The sequence below is a fragment of the Elephas maximus genome, chromosome 19 (assembly GCF_024166365.1).
Source record: "Elephas maximus indicus isolate mEleMax1 chromosome 19, mEleMax1 primary haplotype, whole genome shotgun sequence".
Taxonomy (NCBI): domain Eukaryota; kingdom Metazoa; phylum Chordata; class Mammalia; order Proboscidea; family Elephantidae; genus Elephas; species Elephas maximus.
The window spans coordinates 21,143,145-21,166,539 of record NC_064837.1 but is presented as its reverse complement, the minus strand read 5'-3'; the positions used below and the strand labels follow the sequence as shown (position 1 = coordinate 21,166,539).

Sequence of the window (23,395 nt, the reverse complement as noted above, 5' to 3'; positions counted from 1 at the left end):
ATACCCGTTGCCGTCGAGTCGATTCGGACTCATAGAGACCCTGTAGGACAGAGTGGAACTGCCCCCGTTGGGCTTTTAAGGAGCGGCTGGGGGATTCGAACTGCCGACCTTTTGGTTAGCAGCCGAGCTCTTAACCACTGCGCCACCAGGACTTTGTAACAGAGCCCACAAAACACACAGAGAAATAACTGCCAAGCAAGACCTAGCCTGATAAAGTGCTAATTGTGTGGCGAAGACAGTAAGTGCCATAAGCACGAAAAGAGAGGTCAGCGGGGTCTGAAGTGGCCTAAGGGCTAGGCTTTGAGTCGGGGGGAGAAAGGGGGTGCGATAAGGAGGGGCGAGGGTGTGGGGGGTCTTTGAGAAGCCCGGAGAAAGCGGCTTTACAATGCCGGAGGAGAGGCGAAATGGGGGGGGCGGCCAAGTCCAGCTCAGACCCGCTGCAGCGCCAGCACGCGCCGGCTCCGAGGACCCTTCTTTCTTCACTCAGGTTCCGAGCACCCCTGAGAGGGGAGCGTTTCCGGCCAGATTTATCGCCAGGGCTGTTTCCCGCGCACCCTGACACCCGGCGCGCGTTGCTGCGGACGGTGCCCAGGCGGACGGCGCGGGCCCCGGCGGCGCGAACCCTGACGGCCACGGAGGGGGCGTGGCGCGGGCGGGTCGGGGGCGTGGCGTGGGCGTGGCGTGGGCGGGCCGAGGCCGGGCCCGGCGTGGGCGGGGCTCTCCTCTCCCCCGCGCCTGCCGCCGTCGCCGCCTCAGCCAGCCGCGCGGACAGAGGGAGCGGGGTCGCCGCCGCCTGCCCGCCCGCGTGCCCGGGCTGCGGTGGGCCAGGATGTCGGGCTTCCTGGAGGAGCTGCTCGGCGAAAAGCTGGTGACGGGCGGCGGCGAGGAGGTGGACGTGCACTCGCTCGGCGCCCGCGGCATCTCGCTGCTCGGGCTCTACTTCGGCTGCAGCCTGAGCGCCCCCTGCGCGCAGCTCAGCGCCAGCCTGGCCGCCTTCTACGGCCGCCTGCTGGGGGACGCGGCGGCCGGGCCGGGGCCCGGGGCCGCGCCGGGGGCCGGGGCCGGGGCCGGGGCCGGGGCGGCCGCCGAGCCAGAGCCGCGGCGCCGCCTGGAGATCGTCTTCGTGTCCTCGGACCAGGACCAGCGCCAGTGGCAGGACTTCGTGCGGGACATGCCGTGGCTGGCGCTGCCCTACAAGGAGAAGCACAGGAAGGTGAGCGGCGGGCCTCGGCGGCGCCCCCGGCCTCCGTGCGCTGCCGCGCGTTCCCCGGAGCCCGCTCCTCGCCGCCCCCCGCCCACCATCCCCGCGGCTCCCTGTCCCCCTTCTCCATCTTGGCTCGCTCTCCCCCTCCTGCCCCTCCGGGTCCCCCTTTCCTTTCCATGCTCACACTCCTGTCCCAGGACTCCGCCAGTTTGGGGCTCCCGGTCGCGGCTACTCCTGCCGTGCCAGTGCCAGGCTGCGCCCACGGTGGGAAGTTTGACACCCCTTGGTTTCCTGGACCCCGGCTTGTGTCCTGAGGGGTCGAGAACCCTGCGGGGTGCTCGGCGCCCGGCCCTCCATCCCCACATGTGTGGAGACTCGCGTAGGGGCTGGTGGCAATCAGGGGGCCCCGACTTGGTGACCGCACCCCCCTCCCCCACGGTTGCCGCCCCCGGCCATATAGGTGCCAGGAAGAGCCGTTTCCTTCCTTCAGCCACTTGACACCCTGCGGATACCTGTAGTCAGCGGGGGAGGGTGCTAGCCCATTATGCCCAAACCAGGAAATTTCCTTTCTTTCCGAGAGAGATCTGTTCCTGAGGCAGCTGCTCCCCTCCCCCTGTGACCAGGGGACTTGGGGGCCGAGTCCAGCCCGCGCCCGGGGGAGCCCACCGCTGACCGTGGCTTTGGACGAGAAGGGAGCTTACTCCAATCCCCTCTTACCCCTCACACCCCCTTTCCCTGGCTGAATTGGTGGCCACCGGGAAGCTTTTCATTGTCTAGTTGTCCAGCTATCCTCCCCAGATGCCTCCCAGACACAGGAACAGCCCCGCCTTGCAGAACTCTAATTGCGGGTGGGCCACTGTTGCCTTGGCACACTTAGAGCCAAATGCAGAACTGATCCCATAGATGCGGATGGACTGGAAGAACTAGGATTTGGGGAAATTTATACCTTGCTGTCAACTTTTCATTTCTCCGAGAAATAAAATTAATTTGGGTATCTGAGTATATCTGTCCGGTAAAGATGTCTATTTTAGTAAAACAAATCCAGGAAATTTCTTAGTGAGAGGAGACAAAAAGTTTTGAAGCACTCTTGCCTAATTAGCGTGCCTGTCGCAGCAGTGAGTTCAGTCTCTTCCCTCAGGAGAATCTTAGTTTACAGAGTGGACTGGAGAAGGGCTGTTCTGAGGGGTTTGGGTTCCTCCAGGGAGGGAAGATGGTAACATATGCCATGTGTTTCTTTTATGTGTGCAGTATCTTGTTGAAAACCGTGATTTAGATTTAGTGAGAGCAAAAGGCTTATACTGTGACCCCAAATGTCTTGAGTAAATCATCCATTCCTAAGCAGGATAAGGTACAGATTTGGGATTTAAAGTATGAAATACAGTTCAGCAAATAGTTTGTAAACTTAACATTCAAGAAACATGGGCTCACTAACTGCTTCGAGGCAAAACTTGGCCTTTTACCCATGTTTAAAGTTTATTTTTTGCTCAGATTTGATTTGTGTGATTGGTAGGACATGAATATGCATGACCAGGACTTTTTGCTTAAAATATGGGAATTCTTTTTTTCCCTGGGTGGTGGCTTTTGCGATCCTTTTCAGGAAAAATAATGTTCAGAAAATGATTTACTAAAAAAGTTTTCATTGTTATGGCGAGTTTCTATTGTAGACCAAAGTCTGTTTAAAATAATATCCTGGTTGGACAATACAAGTGATTTCTAGATCTTGAAAACATATGATGATGGTAAAATGTTACAGACCCAAGGCTATTGTTTATGTTTTCACAGTGGGGGAGATAGATTTGCTGCATAGTAAAAACATGGAGCAAATTGAGATGTTTTGCAAATGTTTAAAACTCTTTTCTTAAAAAAGGAGCGTGTTTGATAGACTTGGGCCGTGCCTGGCTCTCTGTGGTCTGGCCAGTCCTTCTGCACACTGAAAAGTGTCCTGTGGCCCCAGCCCAGACCTCATTCCACCAGGATGAGGGTCTCAGTGACACAGGACAAACTCTCCTCATGAAAATACAGTTCAGAGTGCTGGATGTATCCAAACGATAGCGGCTTTTCATTTAAATTTTTTTTTGTTGTTGTTGGGAGTTTTTCAGACTCATTGTTCTCTAAACCAGCCAGGTTTCTGAGGAGGTAGTTTTTGCCCCTTCATGTTCATGAGTAGGCAACTCAGGATCTCATCCCAGAAACCTTATTGGTGGTGAGACACTAGGTCAAAAGACTAGAGGTGTTTCCTGTGGAGAACATATTCTTGGGAATTACAAAAGTTACTCACTTGGAAAGGAGTGGTTTCCCCCCTTAAAATCGAACAGCTCTGGGAACAAATTCCTTCTCTGTAACTTTGAGTTATTGCCTTTCCTGTTTGATATTGGGGTGCTTAGATGTCTGGGAGTTCCGGCACAGTCTTATGAGCTGTGGTGCTAATTCCACCCAGTTGTCACCTGGTCGATTCTGACTCATGGCGACCCCATGTGTGTCAGAGTAGAACTGTGCTCCATAGGAATTTTATTAGCTGAATTTTCAGCAGTAAATCGCCAGCCTTTTCTTCTGCGGCACCTCAAGACGAACAGAGCCTCCAACCCTTCGGTTAGCAGCAGAGACCATTCACTCTTGATGTCACCCAGGGACTCCAAATCCACAAGAACAGTGGCACACCCAGTACAAGGTACTTGGATGGGTGGGCTCTTAACCCCTGGTGAACAGACTCTGGGTTGTTTCACCAACTATAAAAATAGCTCTAAAGAAGGGAATTTTGTTTTACACTGAAGGGAAACCAAAGTTCCGGATTACTGATTTTTTTTGAAGTTCCTAGTAACATTTGTTCTTTAAAATCATTCGTAGACTTCTGCCCACTGGGATAACTAAGGATTATGGTTCTAATTAGTTATTGGATGGCATTTCTCTAAAGAAAATTGAAAAATGATGGTGGAGAAAGAAAATGCTATGTGGTGTTTCTTTTTTTCTGCTTTCATGAATTTCCCCTTTATATATAGTAAGAAAGTCTGGAGATGACCATGGATGTTAAGCCTGTGTTTTACCTGGCTTTTCTCACCTTGTTTGGAGCTGTGAGAAAACACCCAAATAAAGGGATTCCAGCATCTTTTGTGTTGTTGTCGTTTAATTATTTCTGAAGGTTGTCCTGCTTCTGCTTGTTTTAGTGGTAGGTACAAAAGTCATTGACGCTTCAGTGTTTGGGCTTCCAAAACCCATGCTTATTATATAGAAATTATAATTAGGTGATAATAGAACTTGGAGTGCGTTTATAAGAGCAGTTTTGTTAGGAAACCTGTCAACCTGATGTTAAGGTAGTTGGACTTGTTTTAATAAGCACTTTTGGTTATTTATTTATTTTTGGTAGACATTTTTCAGATTTCTGAAAAAGAGAATGGGATGCCTTGTTGGAAGGTTGGAAAGATCTGGACTTTTGTGTCTTGGTCTTTCCCTTTAAATTAGGATGAGTTCCTCAGTTGTCATAACTGGAGAATGGCAGGTCCACGTCAGCGTGGTAGAAGTGAGTGTTGGTTTGGGTTTTAAAACTACAGGAAAACATTTGATCATTGTGGGTGTGCTGATACCAAGGGGTGCAGGACCACTGGCTTCTGTCTGGACAGGTTTGTTGGGCTCTGGCTTAGTCTCAGAACTCCCTCCTCACCCCAGCCCTACAGAAAGGGAAAGAGAAAGTCTGGATGGGCAAGGTGCAGAGTCAGGGGGCTCTGGTCCAGCCTCCCTGGTCTACCTGCTCCAGCCAGGGGCAGCGGACCCATCCTCCTGCTGTCCTGTGGCAGGATGTTTGCTGTGGCTGCTCTCGGTGGGTCAGGAGGGCTCAGACCAAATCAGAGTCTTGGCCTAGAATTTGTCTGAATCGCCTCAGCTTTTTGCATGGGGCAAGATTTGGTATCAGTCCAAACAGCATTGAGCAGTCTTATGCCTCCATCTCTTTCAGCTCTTCCTTCCTCAAATCCACATACCGTACCCACTGAGAGAACAGTTTCTAGGACACTGGTAGATCACTGTCTTTTCTTCTTATTCACTTCCAAGGTGGTAAAAGATGGCGAAAAGGCATGGCTTTGAAAATTGGGCTTTTCTGTCTTCCTCCTAAGGAGTCTTGCAAGAAATACAGCCAGAATGCTCCTTAGAAGCAAGGATGGTGAGACTACGTCTCACATACTTTGGACATGTTATCAGGAGGGATCAGTTCCTGGAGAAGGGCATCATGCTTGGTAAAGTAGAGGGTCAGTGAAAAAGAGGAAGACCCTCAACGAGATGGATTTACACAGTGGCTGCAACAGTGGGCTCAAGCATAATGACGATTGTAAAGATGGCACAGGACCCTGGGCAGTGTTTCGTTCTCCTATACGTAGGGTTGCTATGAGTCGGCACCTAACAGCAACAACCACCCAAGGAGTCTGGACCAGTCAGGACAGGTTCACACTGATGACTGTGTTTCTGGGACTTGCATCAGTCTAATAAGAAACAACAGTCCGATTAAAGTAGTAAGAGTGATTTTCCTTCAGAGGCTTTTTTCCTTCTTATTATTTGTAATGTATTTTTTTTCTTTTTTAATTTTTATTGTGCTTTAAGTGAAAGTTTACAAATCAAGTCAGTCTCTCATACAAAAATTCATATACACCTTGATTTTTTATATACTCCTAATTGCTCTCTCCCTAATGAGACAGCCTGCTCCTTCCTTCCACTCTCCCTTTTCATGTCCATTCTGCCAGTTCCTGACCCCTCTGCCCTGTCATCTCCCCTCCAGATAGGAGATCCCAACACAACCTCAAGTGTCTACTTGATTCAAGAAGCTCATTCTTCACCAGCATCTTTTTCAATCCCATTGTCCAGTCCAATCCCTGTCTGAAGAGTTGGCTTTGGGAATGGTTCCTGTCTTAGGCTAACAGAAAGTCTGGGATCCATGACCACCAGGGTCCTTCTAGTCTCAGTCAGACCATTAAGTCTGGTCTTTTTATGAGAATTTGGAGTCTGCATCCCACTGCTCTCCTGCTCCCTCAGGGGTTCTCTGTTTTGTTCCCTGTCAGGGCTGTAATGTATTTTTTAATCTCATTTTTCTTATCCACATAATGGGACAGTCTAATGTGCAGCTAAAGACATGGTCTCTTTTGTCCACCTGCCTGAGTTTGTATCCTAGCTCCGTCACTTACTAGCTGTGTGACCTTGAGGGAGTTGCTTTGTATCTCTGTAGTACAGGCTCCTCATCTGGAAAATGGAGATGGTAATGTTGTTGTTGCATGTCACTGAGTTGATTCCGACTCCTCGCGACCCTTTATGACAAAGTAAAACTACCCCATAGGGTTTCTTAGGCTATAATCTTTTTTTTTTTTTTAAATAATTTTTATTGTGCTCTAAGTGAAAGTTTACAAATCAAGTCAGTCTGTCACATGTAAGCTTATGTACACTTTACTACATACTCCCATTTACTCTCCCCCTAAAGAGTCAGCCAACTCCCTTCCAGTCTCTCCTTTCATGACCCTTTTGCCAGTTTCTAACCCTCTCTACCTTCCCATCTCCCCTCCAGACAGGAGATGCCAGTACAGTCTTAAGTGTCCACCTGATACAAGTAGCTCACTCTTCATCAGCATCTCTCTCCAGCCCATTGTCCAGTCCCTTCCATGTCTGATGAGTTGTCTTCGGGAATGGTTCTTGTCCTGGGCCACAGAAGGTTTGGGGACCATGACCGCCGGGATTCTTCTAGTCTCAGTCAGACCGTTAAGTCTGGTCTTTTTATGAGAATTTGGGGTCTGCATCCCACTGTTCTCCTGCTCCCTCAGGGGTTCTCTGTTGTGTTCCCTGTCAGGGCAGTCTTCAGTTGTGGCTGGGCACCATCTATTTCTTCTGGTCTCAGGATGATGTAAGTCTCTAGTTCATGTGGCCCTTTCTGTCTTGGGTTCATAGCTATTGTGTGACCTTGGTGTTCTTCATTCTCCTTTGATCCAGATGCCTTGAGACCAATTGATGCATCTTATTAGATGGCCGCTTGTTAGCATTTAAGACCCCAGACGCTTAGGCTATAATCTTTATGGGAGTGGATTAAGGTCTTACCTCCCTTGGAGTGGCTGGTAGATTTGAACCAGTGACTTTAGGCTAGTAGCTTAACCATTGTGCCACCAGGGCTCTTTAGAGATGATAGTAGCACCTCCCTTATAGGACTGTTGTAAAGATTACATGAGATAATACACACGTATAGAGTTTAGAGAGTCAGGGGCTGACTCGACGTCAGCCAGCCAACAGCAGTAGAGTTCAAAATGCCCCTGGTTGTTCTAACTGGTCAGTTGCCAACCTAAAGGTTGGAGGTTCAGTCCACCCAAAGGTACCTCAGAAGAAAGGCCTGGTGATCTACGTCTGAAAAATCAGCCATTGAGAAAGAACCCTAAGAAGCAAAATTCTACGTTGACACTCATGGAGTCACCATGAGTTGGAATCGACTCAACGGCAACTAGTAGAGTTTAGAGCAGTGCCTGGCAGTGCTCACTAAATGCTAATGAGCTGTTATTATTTGTTAATGAATTATCACACCATTTAGTAACCCATTTCACATTTTGAGCCTTTAGCGTGCATCACATGGTAAAATGGTTATGAGGTGTATTTTTTTTTTTTAACCTTTTCAAACAATATTTTTATACGCACACTGGAGAATGTGGTGAAGGAGTTGAAAGGGTTGCCCTAGAAGAGATTAGAATTTGAGGACAAAGAAGAGTGAAGCGACAAAAGCAAATGAACGTAAAATAATAATTCTGGGATGTAACCGACAAAACTGAAGAGTGATGGTCAGTGAGGTCTAGGTGCAATGAAGGGTAACAACTTTAAGAAGATCAGACACCCTTCTGGGGAGAGATTAATTATATATGCGGCGTTCATTTTGTGATTTGCCAAAGCTGTTGAATGTGTCTTCCCCTAACCCTGGCTAATTGAATCTGGACAGTGTGGAGGTTGCTGAATTGTTTAGAAGAGGGAAATGAACAGAGTACTAGAAACCCCACCTCTGAAAACAGAGCCGCCTCCCTTCTGAGCTCTGGAATGCTGCAGGATAGGTTTGCCTAGATAGGAAGCCATTGTGGGTTTAATACTCCGCTCGGGCCTGATTCTGACTACCTGGCTACAGCTTTTGCTAACTGATTTGTCTTCTGATATAGGTTGCAGTGTGATCCAGAGAACACAGGGAAGCAGTGAGTTTTGAGGTTTAAAAAACCCCTGTTGCCGTCCGTTCTGACCCTGTAGAACAGAGAACAGCCCCATAGGGTTTCCAAGGCTGTAATCTTTACAGAAGCATACTGCCACATCTCTCTCCCATGGGGCAGCTGGTGACTTCGAACCACCAACCTTCACTGCAGCCACCAGGGCTCCTTTTTTGAGGTTAACAACCTATTGCTGTGGAGTGGATTCTGACTCATAATGTCCCCGTAGGACAAAGTAGAACTGCCCCGTAGGGTTTCCAAGGCTGTAAATCTTTATGGAGGTAGACTGTCACTTCTTTGTCCCCGGGACGCTGAAATCCGCCAGCCTTGTGGTTAACAGCTGACTGGTTAACCACTGTACCGCCAGCGCTCTGTTTTTTTTTTTTTTGGTGAGGTTAGGGTCATTGATTGAATTCTACCCTTTCTTTCTACCCTCTTTATATCACTCTTCCTTTTTCTGGGAGGCCTTGTTTTAGTATCTGCACAAATTTGAGAAAAAAGGTTTTGGGTTGTATGCGGGAAGGGGAAAATGACTCCCTTGGGAGTCTTTTTTTTTTTTTTCTGATAGTGCTTGGGTCTCCAGCTGCCCCCGTTCTGAACTAGATTGGGCTCCTTGCTGCATGATTTTGCTTCATGGGGCAAGTGGACACTAATGCATTTGCTGTCTGGTTGATTCTGACTCATGGTGGCCCCATGTGTGTCAGAGTAGGAACGTGTTCCATGAGATTTTCAGTGGCTGATTTTTTCAGAAGATCACCAGGCCATTCTTCCTAGGCACCTCTGGGTAGGCTGCAACTGCCAAGCTTTCAGTTAACAGGTGATTGCATTAACCATTTACATCACCCAGGGACTCCAGAATGGACACTCCTATAGCTTAAAAACAGTGGGGTGGATGGTGGAGCAGCCGAGTGTAGGTTTGGTGTAAGATGCGTTTTCTTTCCTCACGTTCTAAATTCCCAGTGGTGCCCAGTGTTAACCTCCAGAGTGCTTAGTTTTTCGTATTTCATTACTTTACCATTGTGTTTATTTAAAGACACTCAAAGATATGGCTATGAATTTATAACCTTTTTGCTAAACCTAACTTTCACAAAGCTCTTTCATACTGTTGTTTCATATCTTGCCATTATTTTAAAAGTAATTAAGAAAAAAGTAAAAAAAATACATATATTTTTTCTTAATTATTTTAAAAGTAATTAGGAGTTCTCAAGTCCCAGGATTCATCCTTGATTCTCCTCCCCCCCGCCCCTCACATCCAAATGGGCACCAATTTGAGTCTTGTTAATTGACCTCTATGATAGCGCACAACTCTGTCCCTTTCTCTCCATCATCACTGCTTGAGCTCAGGTTTTGTCTGGGCCACTACCTACCAACAGCCTTCTCCTGAGGCTCCCTGCCTTCCATCCTGAGTCCCTGAAATGGTTCTCTAGGGCAGAGCCTCTCAAACTATTTGTGGTCAAGGATCGGGTTTTTTTTTTTCCTTTGTTTTTGTTTTTCAATTTCCAACCAGTCACACACTGGTATGTGGCTCCACTATACATGACTAGTATGCATCTTAAGCCACATGCAGCTCACCATGTGAGCTGACAACATGTGGACTGGTTTGTATTCTACGCAACAAGGCGATTTCATTGAGTGCAAGCTTAGACGTTGCTATAACGTTTCTGCTGCCATAAAGTTTTCTAAATGCTGAACTCCCGATTTCTGTCCTTACCTTGTGGTGGACCGGTAACAAACAACTCATGGGCAGACAGTGGCCTGCAGACCCGCCTTGAAGAGCACTCCTCTAGACCATTTCCAGAAAGGAATGACAAGTCCAAAAACACGCTGCGGATCATGGCATTCTCCTGCTTAAAAATTCTTCAGTAGTTTTTTAGAGCCTTTGAAGTCAAGTCCCAACTCTAGAGCATGGTCCCCAACTCTCCTCTAGCTTCATCTCACCTCTGTTGCTGAACTCTATTGGATTTGCATTTCTGGAATGTCTGTTTTTTCTCTTTTTCTTCCATCTGGCTGGGTTTGAAACTTCCAAGTTTAGCTCTGGTGTCCCTGCTGTCCCTCTCTCATCTCCCTCCATCCCCTCCTCCCCAAGATGGGACTTTCTCCACCGAGCTTGCACAGATCCTGACTTACCTCTGTCCTAGCGCTTGGCCTTTTGTAATGTTTTTTGCCTTTTCCACTAGACTGTAAACTCCTTGAGGACAGGAGCCAACCAAGGGGTTAATTGGAAGATGATTATGTTAAGGTGGAAACCCTGGTGGCGTAGTGGTTAAGTGGTAAGGCGGCTGCTAACCTTGGCTGCTAACCAAAAGGTCGGCAGTTTGAATCCACCAGGAACTTCTTGGAAACTCCATGGGGCAGTTCTACTCTGTCCTATAGGATTGCCATGAGTTGGAATTGACTCCACGGCAGTGGGTTTGGTTTCTGGTTTTTATGTTAAGGTGCCTAGGATTAGATAATCTGATCATGGAAAACAGGCTTATGACTGGTAGATTGATACCTTGAAAACATGGTCATTTCCACATCATGTGAATTCTAATGTATATATGTTCCCCTATTAGTTAGCTTGATTTTAACGTTTAATACGATTAGAGGTGGGCCTTGGTTGAGCTGTGTAATTATATATCCTCTATACAGTAGGTGGGTGTTTTTGATTGGTTTGTTTCTTAATGAGTACTTTAAAGAGCACTTAAATGAGCAAATTGATGGCCCAGCTGGGAGAGTCCCAGGCACTTCTGCAAATTCATTGCCCTGGAATTCTGTGCCCCAAAATAGGAAAAGGCTTAGCTCTCCATTTTTGAAACATCAAAAAATCTCAGTCCATTAAAATAGTCTGTCTTCAGACCTATCATTCCATGTGTTAATATTTCATAAATATTGTGTGTTTCTCTAGCGTCTTTCTTCCAAAGAGCTCAAAATGCATGCATATTACTTCATGCAACAACTAGTAATCAATAGATATTAAGCTCTTTGACTTTTCAAAGTATGTTAGAGTTGGAGAATTGAAGCAAAGAAGACCGATTATTAGATCAAGGTCACTGTGTAGGATGAAAGAGCTGAGCTGAAGTCTCTTATTTGCAACTCGGTTCTTTCTGTTCATGAAATTAGATCTTTAAAAATGGTCACATCAAACATTCTCCACAGAAGAGGAGAGTGGAAAGTTCTCTTTCCGACCAATGGATTTTGGTATGGATTCACACTAGGTATGCAGAGAATACTCTGAAATAAGATAGAGGTAGCTGAACTGTTTAAAACATTTGATGTTGCTTGGAAGACAGGAGAGCCAAAAGGTCTTTGCTGTGGCTGCCTTTCCGCAGTGGGGATTTCTAAGGGCCTTTTAATGATTTGGGCTTTTTTTAGTTCAGCCAGTAAAGTGCCCCCAACTCCCCTTCATCGTGTGGGAAGCCTGCGGGCTGCTTTAGTGCTTTTGTTCAGAGACAAAATTGAATTTCAGGTATCCTGCCGAGATCCCAGGACTAAATCAGTCCTCCCTTTTATGAGGTTTTCAGAAACCGCTGTTCCAACTTCCAGTGAAATCTCAAACATGTGCTTTCTGCTTTATGACAAGGAAGAAGTATAGTAATTGAAAGTTGCTTGAGCGCTGTTATTCTGGAGTGAACCCTGTAATGGAAACTTTCGTTCTGTGGCATCTGTGATTAAAAGCAAACATAAATTTTCTGCTGCTTTCTGGCCATAACTTTTGGACCAGATATACAATGTATTTTTGTATGAAACTACGCGTCAGAAAATCCTTTCTGCAAAACAACCTGAGGCTGAAAAGTTCAGCATTCCTTTCGGTCACAACTTTTGGAGGATACGTTTTGATGTAAACATCGATTACAGGTCAGTTCGAGTAATATTTCTGCAGTTAATGATACTTTTATCTTGGATCATTGCTGAAAAGTCATGAAACAGGGTGGGGTGAGTTTTACTCTTCCAGGGATAGGGTTTCCCCTTCGTTTTCCTAGGAGAATTTTATCCAGATGAATCGGTTCTTGTTTTTTATTTGTCTCTTTTGGTCATTATCCCCGGGATAAAAATCTGCATGGGTTTAGTCTGTTTAAAATCAGAAGATTTTAAATCAGGGCCTGTTGTTGTCCCTTTAAGTGTGATCAGGTCGGGACAGTTTTCTTTTGATCATGGTGGCTCACAGCACAGCCAACTCATCTGTTACTCATTTTTCAGAGTTTGATGGGAAATATAAAGATTGGACGGAGCAGCGTGCAGCAGAGGAAAATCCGGGGCTTCGTTTCAGTTGGAACCCCTTCTGAGAATTTGCCTTTCTACCCCCAGATATACTGAATCAGAATCTACAGTTTAACAAGATCGCCAGGTGATTCTTAGGAATAATAAAATTTGAGACCCACTGCTCTACTAGTTTCTACTCTGACCTATAGGGTCGCTATGAGTCGGAATCGACTTGATGGCACTGGGTTTGGTTTTTTTGGCTCTACTGGTGTTTCTCAGAATTGGTCCCTAACCAGCAGCGTTAGCCGCGCCTGGGAACTTGTTGGAAATACAAATGCTCAGCAGGGGTTCGAACCAGAAGGAACTTGGGTGGAAGTCCTGAAAAAGTCGCAGTGTCACCCTCCAAGCCCCGATGGCTACGAATGTGGGTGTGAGTGCAGTGTTTTCAGCTTTGGGGATGCACTTGGCTGCAACTTAAAAAAATCATTTATACCCATGGACCTTAAAAAAAAACTCCATTTTTATTAGTGACTATTTAAAATACATTGCATAAGGGGTCTGGGGACCATGGTTTCAGGGGACATCTAAGTCAATGGGCATAATAAAATCTATTAAAAAAACATTCTGCATCCCACTTTGAAGAGTGGTGTCTGGGGTCTTAAATGCTAGCAAGCAGCCATCTAAGATGCATCAATTGGTCTCAACCCACCTGGATCAAAGGAGAATGAAGAACACCAAGGACACAAGGTGATTACGAGCCCAACAGACAGAAAGGTCCACATGAACCAAAGACTACATCATCCTGAGACCAGAAGAACTAGATGGTGCCCAGCTACAACCCATGACTGCCCTGACAGGGAACACAACAGAGAACCCCTGAGGGAGCAGGAGAGCAGTGGGATGCAGACCCCCAAATCTCATAAGACCAGACATAATGATCTGACTGAGACTGGAAGGACCACAGTGGTCATGGCCCCCAAACCTTCTGTTGCCCCAGGACAGGAGCCATTCCCAAAGCCAACTCTTCAGACATGGCTTGGACTGGACGATGGGTTGGAGAGGCATGCTGGTGGGGAGTGAGCTTCTTGGATCAGGTGGACACTTGAGACTATGTTGGCATCTCCTGCGTGGAGGGGAGATGAGAGGGTGGAGGGGGTTAGAAGCTGGTGAAAAGGACACGAAAAGGGAGAGTGGAGGGAGAGAGCGGGCTGTCTTGTTAGGGGGAGAGTAATTGGGAGTGTGTAGCAAGGTGTATATGGGTTTTTGTGTGAGAGACTGACTTGATTTGTAAACTTTGACTTAAAGCACAATAAAAATTATTAAAATAAATAAAGAAAATACATTGCATAGTGGATAGGCAAATCCTGGTTTTGTTGCTTTCTATTGCTGTGACCATGGGGCAAGTTACTTCTGTGTCTCTGATTTCCTGGTCAGTAAAATGGGGATAATAGTACTTACGTGTGCAGTCCTTGGGTGATGCAAACAGTTAACAAGTTCAGCTGCTTATCGAAAGGTTGGAGGTTTGACTCTCCCCAGAGGTGTGTCAGAAGCAAGGCCTGGCTGTCTGCTTCCGAAGAATCAGCTACTGAAAACCCATGGAGCATAGTTCTGCTCTGATACACATGGGTTGCCATGAGGCAGAATCGCCTCAACAGCAGCTGGTCAGCTAGTTAGTTAGTACCTACCCGATAGGGTTGTTGTTAAGAATTAAATGAGTTAACATTTGAAGAGTACCTAGAACAATGCCTGGCACGTAGTTAAGTGCCATTTAAATATTTACTCCAGGGATTTGGGTAGTTGACATCACATTTTATGGTTATTCATATTGGAGAGGAATTCATGGCCTTTTTACTTCTCTGTGCTCCTCCTCCCCACCCCTCACCCCCAGCACCTAATTCCCTGCGACTAGTGGCTTATCACCTACTCGAGTTTCTCTTCAGCTTCTTACTAGGAACATGATAATTGATTTACATATGGGTATAATTCTAGGCCATCTCTTTGACTAATCCAGTGCTCAGTTTTATGGAGTGGATTCTATTTTCTCTTTTGAGCCAGGCCAGGAGAGGGTAGGGGAGAGACACTGGTCTGTGCGTATTTCCCTTTCTGTTTAAACCTCGAACATCACACAGTTGGGGAAAATTATATAGTGAATCCCCGTGTACCCAACACCCAGCTACAATAGTCATCAACTCACCAACACTTTTGTTCATCAGTACCTCCCCTCCCGCCACTGGACTTTTTGGAAGCCAATCCCAGACATCATATCATTTCTTTCATAAACATTTCACTAAGTAGCTGTAAAAGAGGAGGACTCTTAAAAACATAAGTGCAATATCATATCATACGTTACCATTGGCAAATATCCTGTCAGTGTTCAGATTTCTCTGATTGTCTCATAATTTTTTTTAACTGTTAGATCCTAAATAATAAGATTGTGTGTTACATTTGGTGGCTATGCCTTTTAAGTCTTTTTTAATTTACAGCCTTCTTTAAGAAAAGAAATTTTCTTCTTTTCTTTACAATTTATTTGTTGTTTCCTTCAATTTAAAATTTCTCTGTGCCTAACTCCTTGCCGCATTTCCAACCCCTTCTTACCCCTATTTCCCCCTTTCTTTAGGTCTGTATTGTGTCCTGGACTAGAAAGGGCCCTAGCCTCCTGTAGCTGAGAAGTTCGGGGGTAGGTTTTAGGCCCTGGTTTAGATCTCAGGACAGTTACCCTTCCCCATCTCTGCACTCTGTTCATCTCTTTGTGGGCCTTCACCTTTGAAAGCTGTTTCTCTAGAGTGGCAGGAGGGCCACCAGAAGCTCTGGGTTTGCTTCCTTTTCTCCCAGAATCCAGCAGAAGAAGCCAGCTTGGATGCTATGCCCTTCCCAGAGCCGGTCACCATGGCCAGGATGTGTAATACTGTGATTGGCCAAACCTGAGTCACATCCAGACCTGTGTGACCAGAGGGTGGGATCATGAACAGGTGGCCTGAGCATTGAGAAGGGAGCACTCACCTATGAAAATCAGGATGTGTTACCGGAGGAGGGGACATGGAAGCTGGGCAAGCAAAACTAGATGCCCGCTAGAGTCATCAAGGCCAACTCTGTGACGGCATACCTGGCAGGTGGTCATACAGTCCCTGCTGGAGCATTTCTAGTAACCACAGCTCGCCATGTACTGAGGAAGTCCATTCTGACTTCAGCCATCCCCTCCAATGTGACTGGCTGGCCTTCAAAGAACTAGGTGAAACATTCCCTTGGTCCTTTGACCATTTCTCATGTGACACGGGCTCATGTTTTCTGGCCATTCATTTCTGAGCCCTCTCTGCATTTGTCTGGGACCCCTTTAAAGGGTAGCCCCATACCTGAACACATAACTCCAGCGTGGTCCGCCCCAACCACAAAGGGTTCACTTAGCGCCTCTTGGATTCTAGATATTATCTAGACTTATATTATCATAGCCTAGGATTGCATTAGCTTTTCTGACAGTCACGTTGCACTCTGTTGACTCACTGATGTTTTGGTCAACCAAAACCCCAAAGTTTTTTTCACCAATCTTATACCTGAACAAATGAGAACAGAGTCCAAAATCTTATATCTATTATTTTTAAGAATCAATTTATTTAGATTTGATCCGTTTTTATAGCTCTGTTGAAGACTATTTTGTATGCTGATGGCGGTCATCCACAATAATCATAGCTCTTTCCTAGCTTTGAATTATGATCCCTTCCAGATCTTTATCCAAGCAGTTTATAAAAATGCTAGGGACCTCCTCCAGGCTAATAAACCAGTTGATTCCAACTCATGGCAACCCCACATGTGTGTCAGAGTAGGACTGTGGTCCTTAGGGTTTTCAATGACTGGTTTTCCAGAATTAGATTGCCAGGCCTTTCTTCCAACCTCCAACCTTTTGGTTAGCAGCTGAACGTGTTAACCATTTGTACCACCCAGGGACTCCTCCTAGGTAATAGTGGTCCATTAGTCACTTGTTCAATGAAATTCAAATCCAGCCAATTTCAAGTTCTCCTAATTCTATTATCCTACAGCCCACATTTCTCCATTTGGCTAACATGTTTATCATAGGGAACCTTAACATGTATTTTAGCAGGTAATTTAGATATTTATTGCTTCCCTTCCAAGGAAAGTGAACCCATGCTTGCTCCTAACTGATTGCTTCTTTTCTCACTGTGTCTTTAATAGCTATAATAAGCTGTAGGCTCTGGCTAAGGGTTGAAGTCAAGTTCATGAATCTGTAATTTGCGGAATTTCCCCCTTTTTGCCCTTTTGAAAATCATTTGGTTCCCAGTGAGGAAATCACTGGCAGTGGTTAGGTGATCTTATGGGCACATTTTCTCCCTCTTGGATATCATTCGTACCTTAAAGGAAAAGAGTTGCTGTATCAGTATTATGCTGGGGGTGTGTGGCACGTTAGTACATTTGTTTTCTAAAGAGAACTCTGCAAGGAATAGCTATGGCCAGATCCACCCTGACCAGCAGCGGGAAGTGGAAGGCACCCCATTTACCCAGAAAGCCCAGATCGTGCTCTTTTTGAGGGCCTTGTTTTTTTGTGGCCATAATGATGGCCTTGGTCCCCCATCCCAACACCTGCCTTCCCTGCTGTCTCATTAGGGCAGTAATAGAGCCTGGGGGAGTCTTTTTCTTAATAGCATTTCCCCCATCACTCACAGGATGAAAATTGGCTGGCTAATTAAGTGTGGTATTTTAATCCAATAGACAGTAACTGGCTACAAAGCTATCCATTAACCTTGTGTGGATAGATGTATTTTTCTTCATATTTGACTTTTTAGGACAAATCAGTCCAATTTTTATTTTGAAAAATTTCCCTTAATTGGAAATGGATTTGTTTTCTTGTGCAAGAAGTGTGTTTGCTCATTTATGATTATGCATGAATCTGTTACCCATTTTGCTGTTTGGCACATAAGGATTCTGACAGTTTGAATGGTAGGCATGAGGATGAGTTGGAACTAAATGCCTTAAAACACTTTCTGGGGTGGGGGAGAATCACTTCCCTAAATTTGAAGGTCCGTGGCTTCATCCTTTGGATGCGTTGCTCTGAGCTTTTACAAATGTTCTTAAGAGTGAAACGCTGCTTAATACCAACTGACATATTCCTTTCCACTTGGATTTGTGGACAGCATTAATTTGCAGGGACTGTTGCAGAATCTTCTGGTGTTGAAGCCCTTTTTGCAGCACTGCCTTCCTGCGAAGGCTCAGTTAATGACTTTCTGAGATCATCTGAGTCTGTGTTTCCGTTGATAACTGCCACAGAGCCAGTTGTTTCCGGGCAAACACAGATTCCTTGAACAGAACGTGGCATGCCTGTTCACTGAGGGAGGGGTTGGTTTGTCTGTGTGCAGATACAGTGTGGACTATGGTTTCACTGCTCTTTACGTTAAAGAGGTATTTACATTCTTTTGCAAGCGTGTATTTAATACATGGTTTCCCGGTTACTACCTTTTTTCCGTTTGCGAGAGAAAGCCAGCGTTTCATTTTTTGAATTTAAAAAATAATTCTCTTTCCAAAGATAACCACTGTTAATAGTGTCTTGTATGCTCTTCCAGAAACCCTGGTAGTATAGTGATTAAGTGCTATGGCTGTTAACCAGAAGGTCGGCAGTTCGAATCCACCAGGCGCTCCTTGGAAACTCTGTGGGGCAGTTCTGCTCTGTCCCATAAGGTCGCTGTGAGTTGGAATCGACTCAGTGGCAACGGGTAATGGGTATGCTCTTCCAGAAAAAAAAATGCAGTCCTGCCTATGTAAATGTATATGATCACATAAATATTTTTTATACAAATGGATAGAGCATTTTAATTTTTATTCTCCCAAAATTGGAAATAAAATGAAGGGAAAAGTAAATCTCACTCCCACTGCTGATAGTAGCTTGCCTCTTGAAGCAACTACCGTGGAATATCTTGTATTCCAAAGATATTCTGTACATGTATAAGTGTGCATGTGTGCACGTGAGCACTCCTGTGTGCATGCCCCAATATACACATACTTTTTTTTTTTTAATTTAAACACGTCTTTTAAATGGGTCTTGCTCATATCCTTGGCTGCCCTGACAGGTACTGATTTTCCTGTCTCAGGTGGGTAAAGACTGCATCCAAAAACCCACTACCATCGAGTCGATTCCGACTCATAGTGACCCTATAGGACAGAGTGGCACTGCCCGATAGAGTTTCCAAGGAGTGCCTGGCGGATTCGAACTGCTGACCTCTTGGTTAGCAGCCCTAGCACTTTACCACTATGCCACCAGGGTTTCCTGTCACTGCATAGCCCGGTGATAACTTTGTGTGATGTCTGCCTTGGTAATGAACCCAATGCAGAGACAAGGAACGACATGTCCAAACCACCACTCTCCTTAGAAGAAAAATGGCTTGGTCTGATGTGCTCACTGAGTAGGACTGACGCAGGAGACTTTGGAAAGCAGTTTCCCTGTCTTCAGAGAGGGCCTCCTGTAGGACTGACATAAAGCAGTGAGAAGACAGTGGCTGAGAAGTTCCCATTGCTGTGACCTGCTGTTTGGATAAATTAAGAGGTTCATTCTCTGTGGCTGTCAGTTTTCCCTTCCAGGAGGCTTTGGGTTTATAAAGGGAGAAAAGAGTTCCCCAGGCCAGTGCACTTGTACTATGTATGCAATGCCTTTGTGATGACTCGTATTAGGCAAATTGTATTTAATACAGGTTTTTGTTTAATAAAGCGTTCCGCATTTTTAGAACATCCACCACCCCCAAAATTCAAAGTTATGAGGTAGATAAATTAAGGGACTATTATTTTCATTATAGAAGGATCTTCAGTTTATTAGGCAGTATGTCAAATTGTTTTCAATTGTGAGCACTTAAGAAGTGTTCAAAATGTGATTCCTTCCACTTAGAAAAACTCCCCTTCTTAGGGATACATCTGTTGCTTTGAGAAAAATGTACAGATATTACATTAAAGATCTTGGTAGCCAATATCACACATAACCCAACCCAAACCCATTGCCGTCGAGTCGATTCTGACTCATAGCGACCCTACAGGACAGAGTACAACTGCCCCGTAGAGTTTCCAAGGAGCACCTGGTGGATTCAAACTGCTGACCTTTCCTTTTCTTTTTCCATCAACGTTCCTTTGTTTTTTCTTATATGAGACAGCTGAGAAAACTACTTACAAATCATTTGGCTGCAGGCTCATATAGACAAGTTGCTCATGAAAAGTCAAATATTTATTAAATAGATAATGGAAATTATGAAAGGCAAACTTTGCAAAGCCCTAGTGAACCTTAAAAGGGGACTTGGTTTAAGAGTGGAAAAGGATTTAGTGTCGTTGTCAAAGTGAAGGTGTTTTCTGAACCATTAGTTATAAATGCAGATCAAATATACAAAGCTTACCTCGCCCTGTAGGTTAGAATCAAAATATAAAGATGTGAATTTCGTGAAGGTTTTCTTTATAACTGCATAGAATAGAAGGACCATGGGACTGCCTAACAGTCATGGCGTGGTTAAGGAAGTTACAGTGCTCAGAATCGCGTTGAACAGCTATTACAAATGGAGTTAATGGTGTTTGCTGGGAACGTAGAGCCACAGTTAGATATTGCATCCAAAGAAGCATGATTCCAAATTTGATATATATATCCAAACCAAAACCAAACCCTGTGCCATAGAGTCAATTCCGCCTCATAGCGACCCTATAGGACAGAGTAGAACTACTTACCCCATTGAGTTTCCAAGGAGTGCCTGGTGGATTTGAACTGCCGACCCTTTGGTTAGCAGCCGTAGCATGTAACCAGTACGCCACCAGAGTTTCTATATATATATATACCATGATTGCAACACTGAATTAGATGTGTAAGTAGAAAGATTGGAAGCAAATACCCAAATTGCTTATTATTATTCTTTTTGGGTGGCCTATAAGAAAGCTTCTGTTATTTTATCTCTTTTTTTTTTTTTCTTTTTCCAAATTGCTATTGTTACGTTAGGGTGATGGCATCTAAGTAAGGGTGATGGGTCTCTGATTTTCAAATTGCTGGATGTAATCACTTTTGTAATGTACATCTAAAATCTATGTAAAGAAAATAATATGACTCTTGCCTGAGAAAGCTAGCATCTAATTTTTGAATGCTTTGTTTTAGTGTAGATTTTTGCTTTTTAATTTTCCTTTCCCATCTAGTTAGCAGTTTAGTAGCATTTTCAAGAGCTGAGTAACCTTGCTTATCACCGTGTCGTATCGAGCAGAACATTGGGGAAAAGAAAACAGTCAGCTTGTAGCCACCTACTCGAAGGAAGCTTTCTGGAAAGAATAACTTGAAAGTGCCCTTTTAAAATAAGGGGGAGAGAAGTCCAACGGATTAAGAAAGAAAGATGTTCCAGGTATAAATAACCGTGTGGGAATGAAGGGGAAAGTTGAGAAGCAGCAAGCTCATTTGATCCCGCTGAAGAGAGTAAGTATGGGACAGGGAGAGACGCTGTGTGTTTGGAAGCCGATGAGTGATGGAGGCTGCCTGTTTTCAGTGTGAACATTTTTACCTTTTATAAGGAAAACAAAGTTCTCTTGGCAGATGATCAGGAAAGTATGTTTCAGGTGATGCTGATTTGGAGGTCCTAGTTTGTACACGAAGACTCTGGGAAGCAGACCGCGGTAGCCTGTTTTCAAGGTGATAGTGGCCTCTGTCAGGGGTTTGGGCTTGGAATGAGAAAGAAGCTCTGAATTCCAGACATGCCACAGAGTAAGAAACAGATGTTTTTTGTACCCAAGGAGGCCAAACTCAAACCAAAGAGCCTTATCCTGGGCCAGAGTACAGAAATTTTCTGTAAGCTTCCTCAGAAGCTATAAGAAAGAAGATACTCTGGGTTAACGGCTTCTGTTTGTTAAGCATCGCTTTTAGGGCTGGCAGGATGAATAGCTACCACTTACTTTTTGTACCCCTGGGGTCCATTGGGAATCTGCTGTCCCACTGATAGTACGTGATACCAGTTTGAAATGGAAAAAACAGGCATATGCTACAAATTACTGTTTTTACAGGGTATTCTATGAGGTAGTGCTGAATCAGTGAATTTTTGGTAGGGAAAACATGAATTTTGAAAATTCTTGTTTGGTATACATATGTACCTCTGGACCCTGGTGGTAAAATTTGTGTTCACAAGAAGCACACATATGTACTTCTGGACTCCGAGGGTACGATTTGTGGAATGAGGCATGAAACAAAAACCATATGACCTACCAAAAATTCAGACACACTCAATGATTTGGCATGCCCTCCACTACTGAAAACTCATAGCATCAACAAAAAATTAAAAGGAAAAAATAATTGGGTCATGAAAGGGTTAAAGAAAAGAAAATTCTTGTAGGAATTTTCCACTACTGTACCTGGTGGCACAGTAATTAAGAGCTAGGGCTGCTAACCAAAAGTTTCTCTGCTAATCAAAAGGTTGGCAGTTCGAATCCACCAGCTGCTCCTTGGAAACCCTATAGGGCAGTTCTACGCTGTCCTATAGGGTTGCTATGAGTCAGCAACAGGTTAGGTTTGGTTTATATAGTATTGGAAGGAGCCCTGGTGACGCGAATGGTTAAGTGCTGGGCTGCTAACAGGAGAAAAACCTGGCAATCTGCTTCCACAAAGATTACAGTCAAGAAAACTGTGGAGCAGCTCTACTGTATCACCTAGGGTCGCTTTGAGTTGAAATCGACTCGATGGCACCTGACCACAACATACAGTATTGGCGTGGGGTGGAGAGAAGCAGTGGCAGCGACTAAGAAGTTCCCTAACTGGATTTCTCACTCATGTGCTGTTATAACAAAAATCAAGTTTGCAGTTTTCACTGCTTTGTATTGGGAGTGCCAGACTCAGTCACAAGGTTATTGAGTACCTCAGTTTGCCTTAGGCAGAGTCGGGGTGCAGAGATATAAATGACAAAGTCCTTGCTGTCAAAGGCATTTATAATTTAGCTAGATAGATAAGGCATGAGATATATATATATATGGTCAGAGATATATATTTAGAGTCTCTATTGGATGATGTAGGTATCGGAAAGTATTTTAAATCATGCCAAGATGATTCATTAATTGTATTGGTGTATTGGTTTTAATAAGGATAGGGTTGCCAATCGGAGCTTTGAAAACCAAGTGGCGTGACTTGGTCAGACAGCAGCCTGAGATCCTTCTAAGTGGATGACCTGGTTCAGGTCCATCTCTCCCACTCTCTAGCTTTGTGAGCTTGGGCAAGTTACTTTAATGTTTCTGAGCCTCAGTTTTCCCATCTGTAAAATGGGAATGATGGTAGTACCTATCTTGTAGGGTTGTGGAGGTTTGAGATATGAATAATATTAAAAACTCTTAGCTTAGTGCCTGGTACATAGTAATTGGTCAGGAGTTGGAGACTGTTATTCTGTTCCCACCAGGCCAGAAAGTTGCTTGAGGGCAGGAACTATGTGCTCTTCATTGTTGTGTCCCTCACACACACATGCTGGGCACATCTTAGGTGCTGAGCAAATATTTATTGAAAGAAAGAATGGCATGGACTGAGATTTGAAGAGTTGGCAGGATTCAGGTAGAAAGAGAAATGGAATTCTAAGCATAAAGGTGAGCCTCAAAGTGAAACAGTGTATTTGTATTATAATCATAATTAAACAAATGTCCTTATTACCAATATATTGGGCAATGTGGTCACTGAATGTTAAACTACAAAGGATGTTGGGGATTATGTAGCAACCCCCTTCTTTTATAGATAAGGAAAATGAGGCTCAGAGAGGAGGCAGCCACGTGGCTGACCAGCCAATGGCTCGCATGTCTCCTTATTGCTCAGTCAGTGGTATTCCTTGGTATTCTTCCCTAG

At 44.9% G+C, this 23,395-nt stretch overlaps 1 protein-coding gene across 1 annotated transcript in view; it reads left to right on the top strand.

Moving 5' to 3' along the window:
- The first annotated feature begins 740 nt into the window (after positions 1-740).
- The window catches only part of NXN (nucleoredoxin), a 204,370-nt gene continuing 181,715 nt past the window's right edge, over positions 741-23,395 (top strand). The window contains exon 1 of the mRNA XM_049860022.1: positions 741-1,213. Within this exon, the coding sequence (XP_049715979.1) occupies positions 830-1,213 (384 nt within the window). The 5' untranslated portion in view covers positions 741-829. The remainder of the gene's footprint in view (positions 1,214-23,395) is intronic.